The 22,334-nt window shown below is 40.7% G+C and overlaps 1 protein-coding gene across 2 annotated transcripts in view; it reads right to left on the bottom strand.

Annotated features, from left to right (window-relative positions):
- Positions 1–22,334, bottom strand: part of sema4ba (sema domain, immunoglobulin domain (Ig), transmembrane domain (TM) and short cytoplasmic domain, (semaphorin) 4Ba) — a 66,189-nt gene that overhangs the window by 7,055 nt on the left and 36,800 nt on the right. For both annotated transcript variants that reach the window (XM_078167880.1, XM_078167879.1), the window contains exons 3-9: positions 6,741–6,901; positions 6,492–6,554; positions 5,776–5,874; positions 5,100–5,211; positions 4,767–4,883; positions 4,290–4,447; positions 1,146–1,327 (exon numbers count right to left, since the gene is read on the bottom strand). In XM_078167880.1, the coding sequence (XP_078024006.1) occupies positions 1,146–1,327; positions 4,290–4,447; positions 4,767–4,883; positions 5,100–5,211; positions 5,776–5,874; positions 6,492–6,554; positions 6,741–6,901 (892 nt within the window). The remainder of the gene's footprint in view (positions 1–1,145; positions 1,328–4,289; positions 4,448–4,766; positions 4,884–5,099; positions 5,212–5,775; positions 5,875–6,491; positions 6,555–6,740; positions 6,902–22,334) is intronic.

The raw sequence follows: 22,334 nt of genomic DNA, 5'->3' as shown, positions 1-22,334 counted from the left end.
TGGCTCGACAGAGATGTATTTTCGACAGAAAAAAGTGTAGCTTGACACTTTTCCTTTTTGTGTCACGCAGAACGAGAATTCTGTTATGTCACAGACACTGTTAAATCACTGATTTCATCAAAACTAGCACAAATATAGACACAGAAGAAACACCTGTCAGAGGGATATCTACACTGATGGTAATGATTCTAAACAAGCCCGTCTGAGGATATCGCCTGGTTACCATGGAGACAACAACAGAGTGGTGCAGGAATAAGTCCAGTAACCCGGAAATGAGTTAGGATGTTCGCACTCCTGGTTCCCTCGTCTCAAGGTCAATGGGTTTTTGGTTAGATGCCTGAAATAAGGTCTTGTGGGCTTTCACGTTTAGTTCTACGACATAAAATATGTCAGTAAATACCCCTCTTGTAAATTTTAAAGATTTTACTTGTCTCACCAAATGACGGTTGCTAACAAGTGGCAAAATTAGACTACAGAGCATCATCAAACCAAACACTGCTTTACAGCCTCGCTGTAGTGGTGACGTTGAGTCTAACATTAGCTTTTTGCTTCTGGCGACTGCACTTACACTTCAAAAATCATATTAGTCATGTTCATTTGTGAAGATTGTCTTGCCAGGGAGATTATTTTCTGCAATATTTCAGAATCGAATGGAAATATCCAATTGGCTTTTTGTCAAGGGAGCCGGGCAACGTTACTTTCTGTGTTGGCCTACAAATAAACATCATTCTTTTGAAAACTCTCTTGAAGACTCTTTCATTTCTGTCAAGCGACACTCATCAAAAGTGTCAAGTGCTGTAGCATAAATCAGGCTTAACACTGCCGGGTATTTAATTGTGTTAGAGAATACTAAATTTTAATTTATTTCTGGCCCAAAAACTGTCAAAAAAGATACTGAGTCTGAAAAGTATCAAAATTGGCCCATAAAACCTTCAACCTTCATTCATAAATCATGCTAAAATTCCCCAAATATTTACAGAAAATCTTGGTATCCTCAAACATAGCTAAGGCACTTGCACTTACACTTATTGTGGTTTAAATCATAACATTTCTATAGCATTCCTCAGACAAAAATTATTCCTAACACAATGCCACAACATATCTGAGGGTATCTCTTCATTAGTGAAGTGAAAGTTGGTCCTCACCACTGAGATGTGAAGACTCCATAAAACACAGTGTTCTTCCAGTCCTCGGGGCTGGGTGTCAGCACAAACATGTCTTGGATTATGTTAAAGGGGAAGCCATCATCAGGCAGAGAGCACAAGAGCTGAGCCTTCAGGAAAGTCGTCCATTTCTTCTGCAGAACCCTCTCGCCTCCCATGTCGCCCTGCAACATAAATATTGGAGCTATTTCATATGTGGCCAGTAGAGGGTGCAACAATATAAGACTGACACCTATCTGAGGCGGCTGACAATGCCTCTGAGAAAAAAAACGGTTTGATACACAAGTGTGATTTGATGAGATCTGACAGGCATGTAAAAAGCATGAAATAATAATGTGCACCATATGGTATGATGCCATGGCATACCTCACATACCATAACATACAATACATATTGCATGTAATCATATTCATCTGTCATCTGACTTAAACAGAGAGGAAAGAAAGCACTTTGTCCAAAGGTGAAACAGTTTGAGTTGACGTAATTGAGAAACATTAACCTCATATAGCAAAACTATAACGAGCTAAATCAATTGTGCCTGTAACACAGATATACCCTGAGGCAGCAGACTTCTAGGTCATGAAAACAATATACATCATCACAACTGGCTTAAAAAAAAAAAAAAAAAAAACACTTGGGGCTTTGAGGAGGGCAACTGCTTTTAAATGAAAAAGAAAAAGAGGCTTTGCCCTCCGACAATCCTTCTTCACTGACACCACCGCTGTGATTCAGCGCCTTTGGCACTAGCCTTCAAAGTGATGTGTGGCACGGGACCTCCTTGACATGCAGACTAATTTGGCTGCACAGACTGTACAAGAGGATATCTGTGCAAATTGCAACTACATCTTTAAACCTCAATGTGAAAGTGATTTATGGTGTGTGATGTATGACTGTAAAACAGACTTTATCCCACAGGGAGTCGCAGGCCTCAGGAAGGTAGCTACAGATGTTTTACCTACACAAACCAAGAGCCTTTTTCAGTTTTGGAAAAAAAAGGGGCATTTAAGGCAGGATGATCTCCTGCACCAGCCACACTGTTTACATTCAACTCATGGCAACAATTATTTCGTTTTTTTCACAGGCTTAGATCTAACGAAATGAACGCTGGCTGCTGCAAGAAATAGGCAGTTTTAAAAATGTGCAGAGGACCAAAGAGAAATACTAAATGATCTAAACTACATAAAACCCTTTAACATGAAGCTCCAATTGAATCCACTTTAGTATTACATTAATCAGAGGAAATGGCAGCGCTGGATGGGAGGGGAAATGACACATGACCAATACTGAGCTTCTGAAGCAATTACTTATTGCAGTAACCCAGGCAGATAATGAGCAACATACAGTATATCCTCTCGTCCTCCTGACTGAACCTAGCTTTATAATTTAATGCCACTCTGTGCTTAAACTGACTTCTGAATAATTGAAGCAAATGCATCCCATTCATTAATCCCTTGTGAGAGCATCCCTTGTTCAAAAAGCCATGAACATGGCAGCCTGTAATGGCTTCTTTCTGGGAAACTGAATGATCCAGCAAATGAGAACAAGCTTTGTTTTGTCTGTTTCAAGTAAAAACATTGTTTATCATTCCATAGTTAGTCTCTATGAAGTGGAACTTGTGTACTAAACACCTGAACAAACAACAAAGAGTGGGACGGCGGCAGACATAATAAGTCAAACAAGGGATAAGGGAGTTGCGAAAAGGATTTAAACAAGTAAAAATTAACAGGAATCATTACGCATTTACAGGAACTGACACCATTGATCTTCTGAGCATTTGCTTATTTCACATCTTTGTTATGTTCTACAGTTGTTTGGAAAGGACACTCCCAAAATGTGGCACGCTATTAACTAATTTCCTCTTGAGTAATCTGAACCTGGATACTTTGTATTCTGAGCATATTTTAACCATATGTGAGAAAACCTATCATCAACACGATGATGAGTCAATATTTATATAACTGTAAACTGTTTATTTTTAATTAGATGTATGGGAAAACAAGTGGATAAGTGCATTAAGATGAAGAAATGTAACACCGTGGGCAGACTGAAACAGGCCTGTGATTCACAGCTGGGCTTTGTATAAAAAATGGAAATTAAAAAAAATACACTGGCTCTTCACGGAGATTCCTAAAAAGTTGAGATCAACAATGATGAAAAAACATATACAAAAATAAGTTGTGTCACAGGTAGGCCTGGCACGATATCAGATTTTCCCTACATAGTTATCGTGGTCAAAAGAATAATAATACAATTAATGTGCCCTTTGTCTCTTTTTGGTGAATGAATTACACTCAAATACGAGTATGAGGAGGTGGCAAAGGAGAGAAAGCAAGAGCAGAAAGAAACGGACATGATTCAAGAGGCACTGGATTATTTACACGGTATTATCATATGTGTATTATTAACATGATATTAATTGTTCACTGGTATATTGTGACATTCTTAGTCATTTAAAATACAAAAAAGTCCTCTAACAACAGATCTAACTTATTTTCTCTGAAGTGAACATCAAACTGTACAGCTGGTACATTTCATCCTCCTTCAACTGTGATAAACATGATTATTTTTACAGAGACAAGCAGCCGTCTGATCTGGAGAAGTGGTTTGTGATATTAATGATGTTTACAGAAACTGAGGAGACCCTAAAAGATATTAACAAATACTGCGTGAGGTCTGCGTTTCACTTTATACGCCCTGAGTTTAAGTATTTCAGCAGGTGATAATCCATTTCCACGCATGGATCTGGTGCTACAGTAATCCTAAGACATTTTGACTTGGCTACCGAGTCCTGTCTGAACACAAATATTTGGTGAAACAGGATAAAAAATGAGGGAGGAGAGGATCTGGAGAAAAAGTATCAAACAGAAGCAGACATGTGAGAGGAATGTTTTTCTTTAACAAGAGACTGTGCGTCACTGCCCAGAAAGACTGAGCTATACTTATCAGAATCTTTCTGAAGACGTCTTATATGTCTGTATAGGAGCACAAACACACATGAAATGCACGAGCAAACTCCTCCCAGGTCTGATAGCTTCCTATAGTGATGTGAGGGGGTGTCAGGACATATTGCTTTAGAGGGGGAAAAGGCCCCTTTAGATGGACTATCTGCCTTCGAGCATCACTCACCTTACACACGCGAGCAATGCGTGACACAATGGTGTTGTCAAAGAAATCAAACTCCTTTCCTGCTTCGCTGAAGAAGAAGTAAATCTTATCATCATCACCCACTAGGTTGCCCTTGGGCAGGCTCTCCTGTATGTAGGCAGAGCCGACAAACGCCGGGTCTGAAAGAAAAACGACGTGAACAATACTGTCAACCTACAGTATATGAAATTCAAGTATCCGGGGACAGACGTCCCTATTCCCTCCGACATCAACACGCTAAATGGAAAATTCAATTGTGACAGGGACTCTGACAGATTGCAGGTAAACACGTTTCATCTATATAATCTTGAATGGTGTCAAATTCTATTCTCATACAGCGTATCTGACACAACAGTTTCAGAATGTCATTTATTTTATATAAGATGTGATATCAAAATATATATATTTATCACATAAACATATAATAAAAAACATTGCCTTCCAGCCAAGACACTCTACCTTGAAGCCAGTTGAGTGAGTTTTCAGTTTTCAGAGCAGTTCCTTGGCTCAGACTCTTGTAAATGATGGGTTCATTTCCTTGGAAATTACTGACTGTGCCAGCGTACAGCTCTCCATCTGCAACGCAGTGAAGAAGACCAGCATAATCACAGTGTTTACCACCAGGGAAAGGCTTCTGCGTCACACACAGTAATGAAATCCAGAGGTTATGCCCTAATTCGTCTCCATATCAACCACCTGTATCTCGTTACTTTGCTGATTCCCACAGCGGCTTCTTGAAATCAAAACATTTAACCAAAGCTTGATTTTATCGACAGCCATTCTGGGACCTACCAGCCATGATTGCAGTGGACTTGTATTCAGGGTTAAACGGGCAGCGGCTTCGTCCATCTTCTGTGACTATCTCACCGGTATCACTCTTGACAAGAGAGAAGTCTGCAGAGTTCTGGAGAGCACACACACACATCCTGTGTCACATTTACTTGAAAAGTAAGGCTGTAACCTGCTCTGACAGTGACCGTTGTCTGTCTGTCCCACAGCGAAAAGGTGAACGGTCAGTCTTCGGGTAAAGATGGCGCCCAGGTCACCCCTGTATGTTTGTTACGGACAGTTTTCAAAGGCTTTAAAGGATTTGTAGAAAAGGATTGCAAAGCTGGGTCGATTTTTATATAATGTGATTACGTGCATTAAATATTTTGATCCATTTCCCCTCGGCACAGGAGGTAATAAAATAATGTACATACAGTATATTGTGTCTGGCTGGGCATCGCGGGCCTCAGCCAGACTGCTAAGTGAGCTGAGAGGCAGGAAGCAGCCTGCATCAGATTTTAGATGCTCTTCCGCAAGAATCTAATAAATAAACACCACATATAGAGTCTTCCACCAGGGTAATAAATACAAAAAAAAAACAACAATGAATGACACAGCTTTTTTCATCCTCAACACATGCACAGGTTCCACACAGCAGGTCACTGCAACAGATGTGACAGGTTCATATATAGACTCTTACTATGTAAGCACAGGTGGGGCTGAAGGCGTATGTTCCACACACGTACAGATGGGTGCTGTTAATACGTAATAAAATCTTGATGTAGTTGAAGCAGTCCTTCTGTAATTAAAAACACAGAAAAGAAGTTCATGAAAAAGACATTTTCTTTATAGCTGCTAACATACTGCAAGAAGATTAAGGTGATAAGGCTGTATTTAATCTCCATCCAAAAGTTTTGCTTCCTGTCTCAAAACACTTACTAAGACAGTGAAGATATAAATGTAAAGAAAGCACACATCATCTTTTCGACTAGAGTTTCTACTGTAAATTGTATTATTAAAACTCACTTCCCAGGTACATTTTTGTGCCATCTTTTTTTATTCTATTCAAATCAAACACTGATTCCTCCTGTTAATGTTTCCTAATGAGTAAGTCATCATACAGTCACACTTCTAGGTCTGTATGTTTCCATGTCAAAGTGTGAGTGGAGTAAGCTGGAAAAAAAGAAAGAGTGTAATAGAAGAAATGTTTGTTTTAAAGGAAGGGAAAAATCCATTGTTGTAGAATGGAAAGTTACAACTTGACAGGAAATTTCCAGGGTTCTGCCCTGGGTCTGTTTCCAAAGTGCCCTGCAACAATGGTCAACTTGACCAGTGAGGCAAACCTGCAGTCGTGTAAATAAAGTCTGAGCCATCTGACTTTAGCTACTTGAGCTTTTACACCAACAGTTCACTTGCCTTCGGGTCTTTTCCTTTGAACGTGCACTCTTCTCTCTTCCTCTCTGGAGTTTCCCACGTGAGCTGCAGGAGAGAAACACAGTCAGACTCATACTGGGTGTATAATACAGTGAGGCAGGTTATATTCACATTGGACGTCTGGGACCTAATCATATTCATGTTGTACCTCTGGGAGCCTATTATAACCACATTCATATTGATGCAATATACTGTATACGATACTGCAGTTTACAGACGCTCTGCTCTTACGTTTCTTTGTAGCTTGGCTGAGCTGATATCAGTGAGGTTGAGAGCAAAGAGAATCTCCCGAGCACCAACGTACAGCGTGTTGTCTTCTTTACTGAGGAGGAGAGAGGTGTAGTTGAAGACTCTGTCGACGGAGAATCTTCTGGTTGTCCTCTCCTTCGCATCTGGACAGAAACAGACAGAGAAGGAGAGATGTTATTCATGAATGAGCCATTACGAGCTTTTAGAGATAGAAAATGCAGAAAAGGCACTTGAGTATGCAAATTACAGCATTTTGGTGTTTTGAGTGTGGCCGTAAAATTTGATGTACATCCCAGACTGAAGATATTCTGTCTTAATTAGACACACTAGCACGATGTGTCACCCCTGACAAGCCTCACTGAGTTGTCTTGTTTCTCATGACAACTACACGGCCCAGAAATATTTTGTGTGTTTTACTGTTGATGACATAGTTTGACTAGAGTTTGGATTTCATAAAAAAACACCCACGAGTTGTCCTCACATCACCTACCTATTCAGAAACATTTTAAGCTTTTTTGGGAGAAATTTTTGCATGCATCAGACAGTGCACAGTAGAGAGATGACAGGACACAAGCAGAGAGAGGTGGATGACATGGAGCAAAGGTCACATGCGGACTCGAATTGACCCTTTGCTAAGCCCTGTCCCTTTCTCGCTGTTAGAGCTAGCATGAAGCCTACACTGCCACTAACTGCACTCCCTAAAGGAAAATTATCTAATTTTTGAAAAAACAAAACAGCTATTTTGAAGAGAAGCAGAGGGCTCTACAATAGCCGTTTAAAGGATATAACCACTACCCACGATGTCAAACTGACTAGCATAACAGCAAGTTAAAAAAATAAAGGTAGAACCTAAAGCCTAAAGATCACAGTGTGAAAGTAAACCACCACATCATCTGGCGACCGTGACAGAAGACAATAAAATTAAATTGCAGCACATGGAAAAGCAAAAGCAGCATGTGTATACATTCAGTATATCTTCAGCAGCATCCCAGGCACACCATTTAACCATGACTTGACATCCATAAAACCAGCCTGAAAATGAAGAAAATCTGGAATGACTGCATGACAGTCTATGAAGCACAGCTGTGTAGCGTGGTTAAAGCTAGCTGAGGCCATGCTATTATTGGACACTCTGCATTCAGGGGCAGGACTTAGCGAAGGGTCAACTGGGGATGTTGCAGCTACATGACATCTGGGCAACCAGGATGCTCCTGAAACAAAGTTGCTGGCTATAAACTCAGAGGTCATCTCAGTCCATTTCAGTACTCACACTGTTACTGGACATTGACTTTGTAGGGCAATGCACCTACTACAGGAGATCTACAGCACAGCTAAGGATCTGAGGCCTCATGCAGTATTCAATACACCAGGTAATAAAAAAGAAAAGATGAAAAGAAATCAACCTGCCTGTGTGTGTTCGACTGCAACTTCTAAATCCTGTCAGCTTCTCATCAGAGAAGGACAAAAAAAGAGTAAAGAACACAGAGAAAATTCCTCCTATTTCTCCTGCAGTAAGTGAATGGTTCGCTCCATCCACATTAACACCTCCCGACTGAAGCCAAGGGTTAAATCATCAACCCTCCTAATCGCTGCTTTAAAGGCCCATGTGTATCACAGATTTGCAGCAGCCTGGAGGCTTTCACTGCTGGCCCAGCTTGAACAATTTGCCTTAATTGCATGCCAGCATAAACAGAAGCAGGGAGCTGATGGAAACTTGAAGTGACTGAGGCCCTGATACAGGACCTTTGCCCCTGTAATGTGACAAATGAGGAAAGAAATAACAGAGCAAAAGACTACCATTTATTTTACTGAGGAAGGTCCTCTAATATTTGTTTTTCTCAATGATGTGATTTCATGTTTGTAGAGGAATGTTGCTCTCCATTATCTATTTTAACATTACTACTCGAAGGGCCAAAAATGACCAGGATGGAGAGGGCCTGAATGTTATGTTTCACTAGAATTATTAATATTTTATTTGGACCCTCCTCTTGACTCAGAAAAAACAGCTACATCCTCCTCCCAATTTCTCAAAATAATGTAAGTGCTGAATTGGTTCAATTAATTTCATTATCTATAACCAAAAGGGGCAAAGCACACAGTATTTAAGTTGGAGTACTCCAATTTAAACCATATATCTAACGAACGATGGAGTTGAACTTAAAAGAAACTAAAGAATCTTCCCTCTGTTGCTCTCCCCACAAAATTCAGACCACCTTCCCTTCAAACAGAAAAATAAGATAAAATAAAAGTAACCCTCTCCCTTCTCTGATTCAATCATGTCCCTAATAGTTTTTGTACAGCCCCTCAGAAAAAAATTACAAGCCATGTTTCTCTTGTGAAGCGAATAAACTCCTCAAAGCGTGGTTTTGTCAGAAGTTGGAAGTTTGGCTTTAAGTATTGTAGAAGAAGTAGAGGTTTTTGCCTTGGCAATCTAACCTATCTACAAGAGAAAAACAGAGGGAGGTCTTGAGGACTTCGTTTCTACTGGGCAAGTTTGAAGTGTTCTGTCGTGTCTGCTAGTATTGGCCATATTTCATGCTGTCTGGAAATAAAGACAAATTAATGGAATGATCTGGGAAAATGCCCACTCAGACACAGCTGATCAGTCATGTTAGTTAAATGTTCCCTACATCAGAAATTATCTGGCGACGGTGTTTCCATATCCCATTTATTGTACCAACTCTATTTCAACAAATGCAAAAGCCACCTCAAGCGAGCATAAAAACTTTTTTGTGCAGTTGAGGAAGTATCAAATTTCGTTGTTTCCATACAGCTTTTCTGATGAAATACATCAAAATGCACATTTCTGTGTATTTATGGAAACATGGCTACAGTCGCACTTTCATCTGTGAGTCAACAAAAACATAACGCATTGTCACATTAAGCCAAAGTCACTTTCATATTTGTCAGTGGTATTTTGACTCTCCGGGCTTCTAAGAATCCCAGGCATGGCAGATTCATACTGGATTAAAACCACAGATGCTGGTGGTAATAATTACAATTATAGCACTTCCCGGCATAAACTAATCCAGTCCAGATAGAGAAAGGTGTCATTAAGTTGTACCGATAATAAGCACACTATGTTGTCTGTACCCTGTAGTAGATGTGACCTGGTATAACCTCACCTCAGAGGGTTGGTACAGGAGGTTGAGACTTCCTCTCCCTCAGGAAAACATCATGTTAATAGCAGCCCATTGCTACGGCAACAGAGAGCCATATTGTAGTTAAATCTGTGTGTAAAACCACAAGAGGCTCTGCTCTACGCACTGTGCATGGACCCAGTGGGGCCGTTCTTCTCTCCTTCTCACTATCATCACAGGATAAATGGAGTGCTCCTCTGTGCTGGTACCATTCCCCCCTCTCGTCCTCCCCACAGAGTCTTGAGAAGTTTAACGGTGATTTACAGAGAGAGCGAGACAAAGGCCAAAGCCTGAACCAAAACAAGAGCTTTGAGGGATTTTCACAGAGGTGAATATCTACATAATTATCCTCTGGAGTCAGATCACCACTGTCATACTTAGCGACCACAGCTGACGAAGCAAAACAATAGGGCCCCTAATTGAGTATCATTAAAGAGATCCAGGAGGGTTTGCAACCACACAAAGCTTTCCATTTACAATTTGAGGAAAACATTAATCATCTCTCAGTATAGACCTATTGGTTTACAACACTTTATTCCTCTGAGGGGAAGGTAACTGTTGATGGTATATTATGTAACAACAAGTTTTGCGTACGTTCTCTATTAATAAAAGGTATGCTTCAAGTATTAACTGGGCAGTCTAGCAACGACAGGTTTAAATTCCAGCAAGATGTTGCTCTAATCAATATTTTATAGCCTCGTTTTAATGTCGTCAAGAAAGAGGCCTTGTGGGCTCATCTTTCTCATGTTGGAGACACCATTGTTCCAAGTTTAGAACAAGCTAGTTGGCTTCTTCAACTTTAAACTCCCTGTGAAGCGAAAATTACAGCGTATTTGGTTTCTGTGCTGTGATGTATTTCCCACTGAAACGGAATATTTGAGTGCTGTACAGCAACAAGAGGGATATAAAATAAATCATTCGCGTTTGATTGGACCGCTAAGAAGTGGGCAGATTAGAGTTTAGCTTGATTTGGAGCTATAGTGGAGTCTGCTGGCTCCACACACACCTCCCTTGCTGTTAGATCACGAGGAGGACGAAGGAGAGATTAATGATTGTTTAAAATATGAAAACAAAAGTTTTGCCCACTGACTTCCAAACACACATCTCTCCCTATCTCCATATTGCTGTTAGCCACTACAACCCACTAACAGTGTAGTTCTATATGACCGGTGTGGTTAGCCAGTCACTCAAAGTCTCATTTGACTGGATGAACTTATTGAGTGTATAATGAGTCATCAAACATTTGAAACTGTTTTACCTGGCTTTCCAGAAAGAGAACAGACAGGGATTCTTATGGAAAAATAATCTGATACCAACTATTTTGACATATATTTGGCATATAACAACAGATAAATGATTGATCAACACAAGCACAATGGATTAAAATCAGGAAAATGTATTTTTCACTTCACAGGGATTTAAATAATATTTGCTTTTACCAGTAACAAAAATGTGAGTTGAACTCTTGATGCCATTAATACATTGAATGTTGACTTGGACCAACAAGACATGAACGATTCATCACTACAGTCAGTTATCAAGGGAATAAGCTAAACCTTTCAGATATCCGTGTGCCAGTCATTTCAGCTAATCTCTGTTTTAGTATGCAGATTAAAAAAAGGCTAATATAAAGCTAATTCACTGTTGGACAATAGCTGTTGGGTTCCAAGATAGTGTTTCAGCCAATACGTTTCACCTCTGTGGCTCTCTACATGGACTGCTTGCCTGCTTAAACGTGATTGATCAACACCACTCGGTCTACATATAGAAATCAGAGCACTTCTAATACTGAAGTCTTGTCTTGTTGCCTACATGCTCTGCATACATATGCAGATATCTGACATTAAACATTCACTGGTTTCAGCTTCTCAAATACGAGGATCTGATACTGTTCTGTTTATATTATAGATGAATACCAAACCAAACAAGCAATTGGAAGACATTACCTTCAACTCATACAAACTGTGATGGGCATTTCTCACTATTTTCTGACGTAATATAGTGTCACAAACTGGCTCAGGGAATGTGACAAGGAGGATTTCTGTTGCAGCCCTACGAGATATTAGGTATTTGAACTGACTCTCTGGACATGAGTGGCAAGCATAAGCAGCAACACAGTCCTGAGACCACAAAACCCCAGACAGAATAACTGCTAGAGGTCGAACACCGTGCAGACTATTACCGCTAAAACAACATCCCAATCTAATGAGTGTACCCTTCTTGAACTTGTTCTACAATACCCTCCGCATATGCCAAAAACAATCTCCTCTATTGTTTTTTTGACTGTCTGAGGTTGATTCCTGAGGGGCCTTTTTATGACAATGCAGCCCCAGAAATCTTGTGGTGTATCAGCAAGAGGGCAAACAGTTAGGACGGTTCAGAGAAAGCACTTAAGAGTCAAAGAGGAGCTTGTATCTGCTGCAGCCACGGAGACGGGGTGTCAGAGAGGGCAGCCAAGTGACCATCATGTAACTACTGAAGAGGTACAGTAACACTACACCCCAGTTCATCCTCCCTTTGTTAGACCTCGTCCAGTCTGTGTGTGGAGTGTGGTGGATTTTGGACCAAAGTTTTAAGACAGGGCTCTCCACCACCATCATCAAATCACAAAATGAGGGAACATCTTTTGGAAGACAAGAAGACTAGACACCCTTACTGGTATCATGCAGACAGTTTGTTTTTTTCTGCTGAGGTTTTAAGATTTCCTTCACCCCACTACAATGGAGGTAAGTGAATTTTATCCTTTGGTGATCACATTTCAAATTTACAACTGAAAACGTCAAAAGGAGCCTGCCTTTCCAGGAACAATGGCCCTTTACATTGGATAATCCACAGACCTTCACTTAAACTACTTTCTAAGGAAGAAAAAGTCCCTGTGGTCTGTGGATTGTCCTGAGTATTTAGGACATTGTGTCTAGAAAGACATGTTACTTTTGAGTTTTTCAAATGTAATCTTTCAATTCTTTAAACTTAATGCAACTTCACTGTATCCCTATGTGACTGTGGTTACTAAAATTTGGGAAATAAACAGTATGGCATGAAGTACAGAAAGCAAAGAACAAACAGTGCAAAGATTAATAAATAAGGGGGTTTCCGCCTTCATAAGTGTATGAGAGATCAAACAAGGAGCAAACTCTTAGTAAGGCTTGTATCTGTTACTTCTGGTATATTGCACACAGAGGGAGAGCCAAAGAAATACATGATGGTCCCTTAGCAGAAGCATCAGAGCGCTCACTGCGCTGTCGTAAGACAAACCAAGTAACATTGCAACGGCGCAGCGATTCATAGGTAACTAACATAAATAACACTGTTGGGGTTCATATGCATTATAAGAAATGGCAGTAATAGAATTGCATCTGCGTGATTTGACTGTCAAATTATTACAGGGACTCGAACGGCGTCATTAAACATATCACTGTACATCATAGCACTGCAAAGTTATAGTTGCAAGTAAGAGAAAAATAACTACGATAGTCAATTCTTACATTCTCATGGACACATGGGATGGTATACTAAGTAAATAAACAAATCTGAAATAGAGGCCAGAAAACTGCAGCAGTAAGTGAAGTCTTATTCTTCAGTTCAGGCCCGATGCAGAGGCCGTGTTGAGCTGACAGACGGGCATACTGAGACTCATGATTGGTGCAGAAAGTAGACTGAATGTTGACACTGCCTGCTCACAGTGATGCGCAATCCATGCGCAAAAGCTACAGACAAGAGGACTGTGCATGTGAACAGTGAGTGGGCTGAAAAGAGGGATGTCTGTACTGGAAACTGTTAAAGAATGGATGACCTTCTGTACTCAACAGTAACCTGAGCACAGACAAGACACATCCAAACATCTCTCTACTTTGCTCTCCGTTTGACTGATGATGGAAACACAGGTCACAGGTTAAACAGGTATGCGACCCTCTGTTCGACTTCACAAAGAGGGAACACGCTGGCAATGCTGCAAGACTTCACACCTCAGTGTATCACCATTACCAGACCTCTGATCCAGACAGAGAGCAGCTTTTGTCCGCTCAAGAGCACTTCTGTGACCCTTTGTAGCAGTGCACAAACAGCACACTCAATGTTCAACCTCTGGGAGCTGTAAGCAATATGAGATCATTGCCATTATTATGTAATTAAAAGTAATTTCTGCAAATGACACTGCTAAATGGACTGAAATACTCGCCTAGGCTGCCTTGCTAATCTATTTAGGGGGGAAATTAATTATATTGAGCTTAAAGGAATCCTTCTACATTTTTACAGCTGATTTCCTGATGGCTCTGTGTCCAAAAAAAGTAGAGGGATAATTAAAAGTGTGGAACATCCCCTCCAAAGGGGGGCTGTGGAGTAATTTGTCCTTTGGTGACAGAGATCTAAGTGCCTTCTTTTGTAGGGCAACTATAACAGGCTGATTCAATCAGTGCCCTCCCTCATGAGGGGGCCGCCTTTATCAGCTCCTACAGCTGTATGTTCAGACGAGATCAGACGACTGCATACCTCATTTAAAGCACACGCTCTGATTTACTTTCTGCAAAACTACAAGAAAACAGTGTCTCAAACAAATATTCTGTATATGTGTGGCAAATTACCCTGAAACAAAGTCTCCATGCAACTGAAGAAAAATCTGTTCATTAGTAAACTTGTCCTTGCAAACAAGAGACTGACAAACAATAACAGTCAACATTAAAAACAACGAACTGCTGTGCCAAGATGAGGTCTAACTACTTTGTAATTTCATAAAGATTAGTGCTACTTGTAGTTCAGTAGTAGATGACCCGGAAAAAAATGGCTGCATCTCTTTAGTGAGATCAAGAGCAAGCAATAGACTCATGATGGATCATCTTTAAGCGACTTCAGATGTCCCATTTCCAGCCTTCTGAACATAAACACGGCCTACATTCTCATCTTTAAAGGAATGAGAATGGCAAGCAATACTCTAACGAAAACATAGACTGATGCCAGAACATAAACTGATGCATACATAGTACCTCAACAACATCTAACATTTTAATGATTTCATTAAACCATTAAATATAGGAAAACAGAAATGACTTTAACACAACATCACACCAGTAGTATAGCAGAAATTAATCATCTGCATACAGATTAAAATGTAATTGGAATGTAGAAAAAAAAATACAACTCAAAACAGAAACCTTGGTATAACTTGTCTTGAGTCGGTGTTGTTTGCTGGCATCATTCTAATGTATAGGCCTATAAATAAATTTAATTTAGCATTGTCTCTGATTAACAAATACTGACTTGTATCTAGATGAAGACAGGCATTCATTATTTATTTGATTTAATTTTCTTGTTTCCCAAACATTTCTTAATGTCTGAGCAGGGTTGAAATTAGCACCAGCTGCCAGCCAAATGCTGGTAAAATATACAACTGGCTGCTAGATTTGCGACTTTATGTACATACAGTAGAGGTCAGTTAGCACGCCTCCAGTTTGGAGAAGCAGGCTGGAGTCAAGCTAAGCAATGTACTACAATGGATTTTAACCACCTAAAGTCACCTAAATCAGTTTAAATGTGCGCTATATTGAGAATGTTTTCACTGCTTTACCTTAATGTCAGATAGTGATTTCCAACGGGAAAATGAACCCAATTTTATTGCTCTCTTCAAAGCCAGACTTCATTGAGAAAAATAGTCATCTAACATTGCTAAACACAGGGGCTGCTTGTCTACTGCTGTCTCGTTCTGTTATTTTGTTTGCGTTAATGTGTCACTTTTGCGTTTAAAAGGGTTAGTTCGGATTCACAAAAGTCACACAAATAATAGAAACAAACTAATTGATCGAAGCAGCAGTGGACAAGAAGCTCTAGTGTTCAACAAAGTAAAATTACTGTTATTCTCAGTGGAGTCTGGTGGCTTTGACGAGAGGATGGGGTGTCTGATGGAAAGGTAAAGCGGTTAAAAATACTCTCAATATAGTAAACACTTAAACTGATACTGATTTTTTTAGATGCAACCTTTTTTTAGGTGGTTATAATATGTTTTGTTGCTTTCACTACACAAAAGCTTAGCTTCAATGCTGGACTCCAGCCTGCTTCTCCAAACTTGCCGACTGACATCTACTGTATGTATTATTCTGTCTATGGTTAAGTACCCCATACAACGTCCCCATAAAAAACTGAACTATCCCTTTAATGATTAAGTGTTCTGTTTTACTTCTTGACATGTTAATAGTAGGATTTGATTCCTCTTTAATTAAAATGAAATAACTTACCACATTCAGTGGCACCAGCATACTGAGAGGTATCCTTATTCATCTTAAACACGCAGAGTAGCAAGTAGGACGGGCAAAATGTATTCCTGATGTCAGCGGTGGCAAACTGTGATGCAACATATCTAAACTAAACGACAGGGGAGCTGGGATACCTCAACATTAGAATAAGCTAGAAATTAAAAACACAAGACATAAATTATACTTTAGGGAAGTAAGGAAGAAGCTGCTCAGGCAGAGCAAAGAGACACCAGGGACAAATCTCCTTTCCTTTGTCTTCATCTGCTTACTGTACTTGCTCAAGGACTTTGCTTGGGATAGAACAGATGAAGGCTCGTAAATCCAATTGCTCTGAGAAGAAGTGATTACGACCCTATGCCGAGAGAAGCAATGGCCGCTGCGACAGGAAGCCGCAGTGCCAACCGGAGTCCCACTGGGTCAGTGTCAGAGCACCGCCAGAACTCCCACTACTGCGGCATTGTCTGATGACATCAGGACAGAAAACAGGCCACACTGAAGCGGTAACTAAATTATCCCCAGTAATTTTAAACTAGCTATTAAGAGCTGCGGCTGAATGGGTAATTGTGTGGGAGAGGAGACCTGGGAAGCTGAAGGACAGAGACTGAAGCATCTGGAAGGCATTAAGACAACAGGCCAAGAGGGTCAATTCACCAGTATATTCATTAGGCAAGCTGTGAGCCTGCTGTTTGTATTGCTAACTTGTGGGGCTGCATCTTGTTAGCAGGATATTGTCTCCGATGCACCATGCTGATGCTGAGATTGGTGGCAATTTTGAACACAGCTTCAGGAAAACAGTCTGGAAAGTCATACTGTAAATGCTACACATACTGCAAATGCCGGGGAAATTGTAAAGTGCAGAGATAAAGTATGTGCATTACGTATTCACACAGCAGGGACGAGCAATAACAGGCTTTGGAGGAGCAATTTATAGTTGGGGTAGGAACTAATTACTGTGTTAACATTTAAATAAAACACCTTCCTACCAAACTATTAAACCTGTAGTTTGTAACAGAGCCTGTACTTGAGCTCTAAAAGGAGCCTTTTCCCATGAAAAAGGTTGACAGGGCAATCTGTTGGTCAGGGAGCAACACAAGCTGACCCTGGATTAACCACAATAATGTAAACCAGCTGCTGGTTTATCAGGAACTCACCATGACCCTGAAGCATCAAGAACAAAGAGACTCTACATGAGGTCATGACATGTTTCTAACTGTACAGCAGCACTCTGACCTGACTGACCCGACACCATGCTGTGTATTTACAGTAGGAGCAGAAACGCAGTCGGGGTGTCCTCGCAACACCTTGAAAATGCAACATGCAATGAGAGTAGGTGTTTTCACAGGGTCTGCTGAGTTTGATTTATATCCCGCTCCCTGGTGGAGTGGACGGGGTGGGTGTCATAAACATCTGCAATATCAGGATCAATGATCTGTCTTTTTATGATGGACTGAAAACAATCACTGAGATGGAGACTGGGCCGTCACACATACAGTGCATTATTGAGTATATTCATATTACAGCATTGTAAAATCCCCACCTGCTGTGTTTATTGCTGTATGTTCAAATGCAAATAAATCATCTAATGTTACTTTGATACCAACTGCCACAAAGATAGTATTGTATGTGTCTGGTTGAGGCACAAAAGCCACTTGGTTATGATCAGGAAAAGTGATCCTTTCTACTCCCTGATATGTGTGAAACGTGCAAATTTTTGCAAAAGTTTGTTTTTATTAACTGCTTGCCAGTAATCAACATATCAAGGACTGCTACACTTTTCAGTCAGCCAATTATTTACTTTATTGACTGTAAGGTCTGAAGAAATGTCCCCAAACAACTCCCCAGAGCCCAACGTGACACCTTCAAATTGCTTGCTTTGTCTGACCAGTTATCTACATACTAGGGGTGTAAATCACCAGCTTCATCACGGTACGATATTTTATCGATTTGTTTGGATGATGATACAATGTTTACCGATATCACAAAGTCTGTCACGATACGATTTTGATTCGATTCGATTCAGGAGCCTGCAATCGATATGACGCGATATCATATGCCCATCTAACGCAATCATTTACATCAACTCACAAAAACAACTAGAATATGATTTGACCATTTTATTTCTGAGCTCTGTTTATTGTTTGAGCAGAGGCGTGCTTGCCCAGAAATGGTGACACAGACGTGCTATGTGAATTTCAGAATAAATGTGTATCTTTAAGATGACGATATGGATCGATGTTTTCATTTTACATCAATATAATTGGATCGTTAATCAATGAATCGATGTATCGATGTGGATCGATGTATCACACCCCTACTACATACCAAGACTGAAAGACTGTCTTGATGCTAGTTAACCACATAGCACATTGACAACACTAGGGATAGACCGATATGGATTTTTTAGGGCCGATGCCGATACCGATTTTTTCCCATCACCCTTAGCCGATGACCGATTATGGACTGCCGATTTTCTTGAGCCGATATTTGGGGCCGATACTGCTTTTGCTCCCTCAATTTACATCAAAAAAATGACACAATGATAACAAATATTACAGGTCTCAAGTTTAAAATAAGAAACATTGAACATTGAAATATTGAACAGTAAAAAATACTAAAACAAGATGGAAAGTTGAGGTAGAACAGGTAGAATATTATTATTATTATTATTATTATACATTCAAATAAAAAAAAAGAGTTCAGTGCTCTTAAATCTTCCAGTAATGTCTTTATAAAATAAACAAATATTTAAGCTGAAGCATAAATAAAACAACAACTACTGTACACAGTAGGATTCGCTGCATGTGCGCTGCAGGGTCTTCCGGCAACACAGAGCTGCCCGTGGATGCCTGTCTGTAAATCATGCCAGAGAAAAATAAATCCGCGAACCCACGCGCGTATCGGCCGATGCCGATACAAATAAAAAACTCAAATATTGGCCCGATATATCGGCCGGCCGATGTATCGGTCTATCCTTAGACAACACAATAAAATGTTGAAAGAACAAGGCATATTTACCGTGCACCAGTGAACAATAACACAAACCGTTTGTGCTAAAGAGCTCAATGACTAAAGAAAATAATCTTACTTTATGAAACAAGTTTGTTTTGGTCTCACTCCCTCTTGACTTGAGCTGTTTGTTTACTTTCCTCACTTTTGTTTCTCTTTTTGTGCGCTGAGCTGAATTGCCATCAGAGTGATTTCATTCCCCAACAGGCTAAGCTGTTGCTGGTGCCAAATACACATAGTAGTAACAACAACATAGGGGTCTGACATGGGTAACGGTGCGAGACACACGGCACGGACTAAGGCGACAGATGCTCACCGACAGCCCACTGTAGGCTTGGTGCGCAAGGGCCTTTAGTTTAAGAGGCTGCGTTAACCAAATACTTTCCGTCATTGCCTGAATTTCTTTAACGATGGCAGAAAAAAATCCGAAGGCAGTCCATCATTTTTACAGATCAGAACACTGAGGGCAATCTATTACAACTTAAAGTAACTTGTACACTATTGGCGGCAACGTGTGCATAATAACTATGGTGTAGTCTTGTCTTCGATCTCACATGCATGACCTCGTTGTCTAGCTCAATTTAGCTATCCCATTGGTAGATTATATTGGTACGTGCTATTGCAAAATGTCACGGTTGTAAAGTGTCCAAAGTTCTTTTTAAAGCATAATAATTGTGATGGCATTGATAAACGAGGCGAAAAATGAGGGATTGATGCAGTGGCAAAAAAATCTTTCATCTGCTTTGCAAGGTGTTGACATGAAAAGTGACCATACAGCCAGTGTCCCTGTTCATCTTTTCCCTCTATACCCTTATAAATGCATAATCTAAGCTTGTTCTGTATATTAATTTTTACTAAATTAAAGAAAATCAAATGCTATTAAATAAAAATAATCCTTGTGACAGTTACTATGACTTTTCACTTTGACGGGTCTTGAAGTGATCCAGTGTGTGGAAGGAGTGTGTTTAAGCATTCATACCATTAAGAGCTGCTGTTCAGCTATGTGGCACCAACACAGTATTGAAAAGCTGTTATCTCACTTGACACTGCTGTCATTTTGAATTACTTGAGAGTGGTTGACTCGACTGGTCTAGACATGACAGCTTCTGAATAATTAAAAATGCTTTGCTCCCAGTGTGGCAGTGGGCATGGCCCCTAAATAAAATTAAAGCAGGACCGTCCACACGCATGATATCTAACAGAGGGCTGAACAGATCAACAGGCAAAGACGGGCGGCATAAACGGCTTAAAGGTGTGCCTTTAAATAGTGTTCCAACACACTAAGCCATTCAGCATGGTCTGCATTAAAGCCTGGAACAAAAGCGGAGAGAAAAGCAGATGCAGGCTCTACTCCCTGAACCCATGATCCGTCCTGATAGGCGCATAATGAGAACCAGACAAGTGTTCACACCATAACACATACAAATCCCCATTCATTATTCATGGCAGATTACCCTCTTCATTAAGGCAGAGGCGGGGACCAGGGGACAGACAGAGCAAGAGAGAAGAAGAGGCGAAGTCCGTCGACAAAAGTGCTGCGGGACGAGAAGCAGCCAAGCAGCTCTTGGCCGCTTACACTACAGAGGTTAAGGCATGCAAACCGTCAAGCTAACTGGCACCCAGATAGGACAGAGAGGACCAGAAACCATGACGAGACCAGGCAGTTTCTGCTGTATAAAGTTCAGGTCCCTGAGGCCCGCAGCTCTGCATTCTGCTTTGATACTGTAAACACAATGTGACAAAGCCCTTCTGCGGGAGGCTGGAAAATGTCAGTGTAGCAGAACCGACATTAAAACAGCGAGACAACTTCTACCACCAGGCCCAGCTAACCTTCATCAGCAGGATGAAGCATGTTTTTCTGACTCACATCACAATCTAAAGCCTAAAAACTGATCTTTAAAACATGAAGCTAAAGTCTTCAGGGAGTTCAGTCATTTTAGATATCCTTACTGCACAAGCAAGCCAGTAACTTTAAAGTCACTATGAGCCCTTAACTAAGACAAGTCAAAAGGACCCAAAAAAATGACTCCATTAAGTTTTATAGTGGATCGTAACCACCTCCTATGCCAAAGCTGTTCTATTTCATTAATGAGCCCTCACAGAAAGGTCAGCTCATCAATGTGGTTAACATTACAGCAACATAAATGCTATTAGAAACAAGTTAATGACTTAGGATAAGTCAGGTTAGCTCTTTCCTTGCTTAACCTAAGCTGCGCTGAATCCATAGCACATCTAAAGGGCTTTTCCATTCACGTTGGCTTGGTGTGGCTCGTTTCGACTCTTCGCGTCAGCCCAGTACAGCACATATTTGCATCTCCATACAACAGGGCTACCCACTTGAGGGTGTCTTAAATTGACGACCGTGCTTGTGAACCAACGTAACATTTCCCTGTAAGCCCTGCTGATGTTATTGACTTTCTTGTACTGTTGTTGGGAGTTTTTTAATTTTCTCTTGGCACAACACTAACATATGCTGGATGACCATATCCTCCAGCTAGCTTAAAATGTCTCGGAAGCATCGGTGTAGTGCTGCCAAAGCGCATCCAGACAATGCTCCACCACTTTCTTTCTCTAATGGTAGGTGTCCACCAGGGTTGTTTTTTGGACACAAGGGATCGCGCTGCTTTACAGCATTAGAGGCTTGATGGGCATGCCATTGGGGATGTGGGCTGTCTGCTCCCAGACTTCAAACTGTACCAACATGGCGGCTTGTTTGGAAACTTTATTATATTAGAAACAGTTCACCAAAACGTGTTTCTGAAAACATTTGAGACGAGACATACGCCATGCAGTCGCTGAATCTGTCTTCATTTTGAAATTAAAATTACAATGCACATGTCAAAGGAGCTGACAAGATCGTCAGTGAATGGTCACTGAATGTTGATGCTTAATAATGATAACGAAGCCCAACTGACATCACCATAACCCGCTTGGAGGCTGTCAGGTGCACTGCTGGCCCGACTCTGGAGAGTCCATCTTTGGCACAGGACGGAACAACTCTGTGCATTTAAACTGGCAATGGAAATGCAAGCAAGGTTGACTTGGTGCCCCCAAAAGTGCCAACAGAAAAGCTCTACCCCACAGTCCAGTCTTCTGACATGTGGGTTTTGCATGTTTTATGGTTGTGTTTAACATTCACCACATGCCCTGAAAGCAAATCTTTCCATCAAAACAGGGGGAAGCGTGAA

This window comes from Epinephelus lanceolatus, chromosome 5 (assembly GCF_041903045.1).
Source record: "Epinephelus lanceolatus isolate andai-2023 chromosome 5, ASM4190304v1, whole genome shotgun sequence".
Lineage (NCBI taxonomy): Eukaryota > Metazoa > Chordata > Actinopteri > Perciformes > Serranidae > Epinephelus > Epinephelus lanceolatus.
The sequence above is the reverse complement of the archived record's forward strand: the minus strand, read 5'-3'. Positions and strand labels throughout refer to the sequence as shown.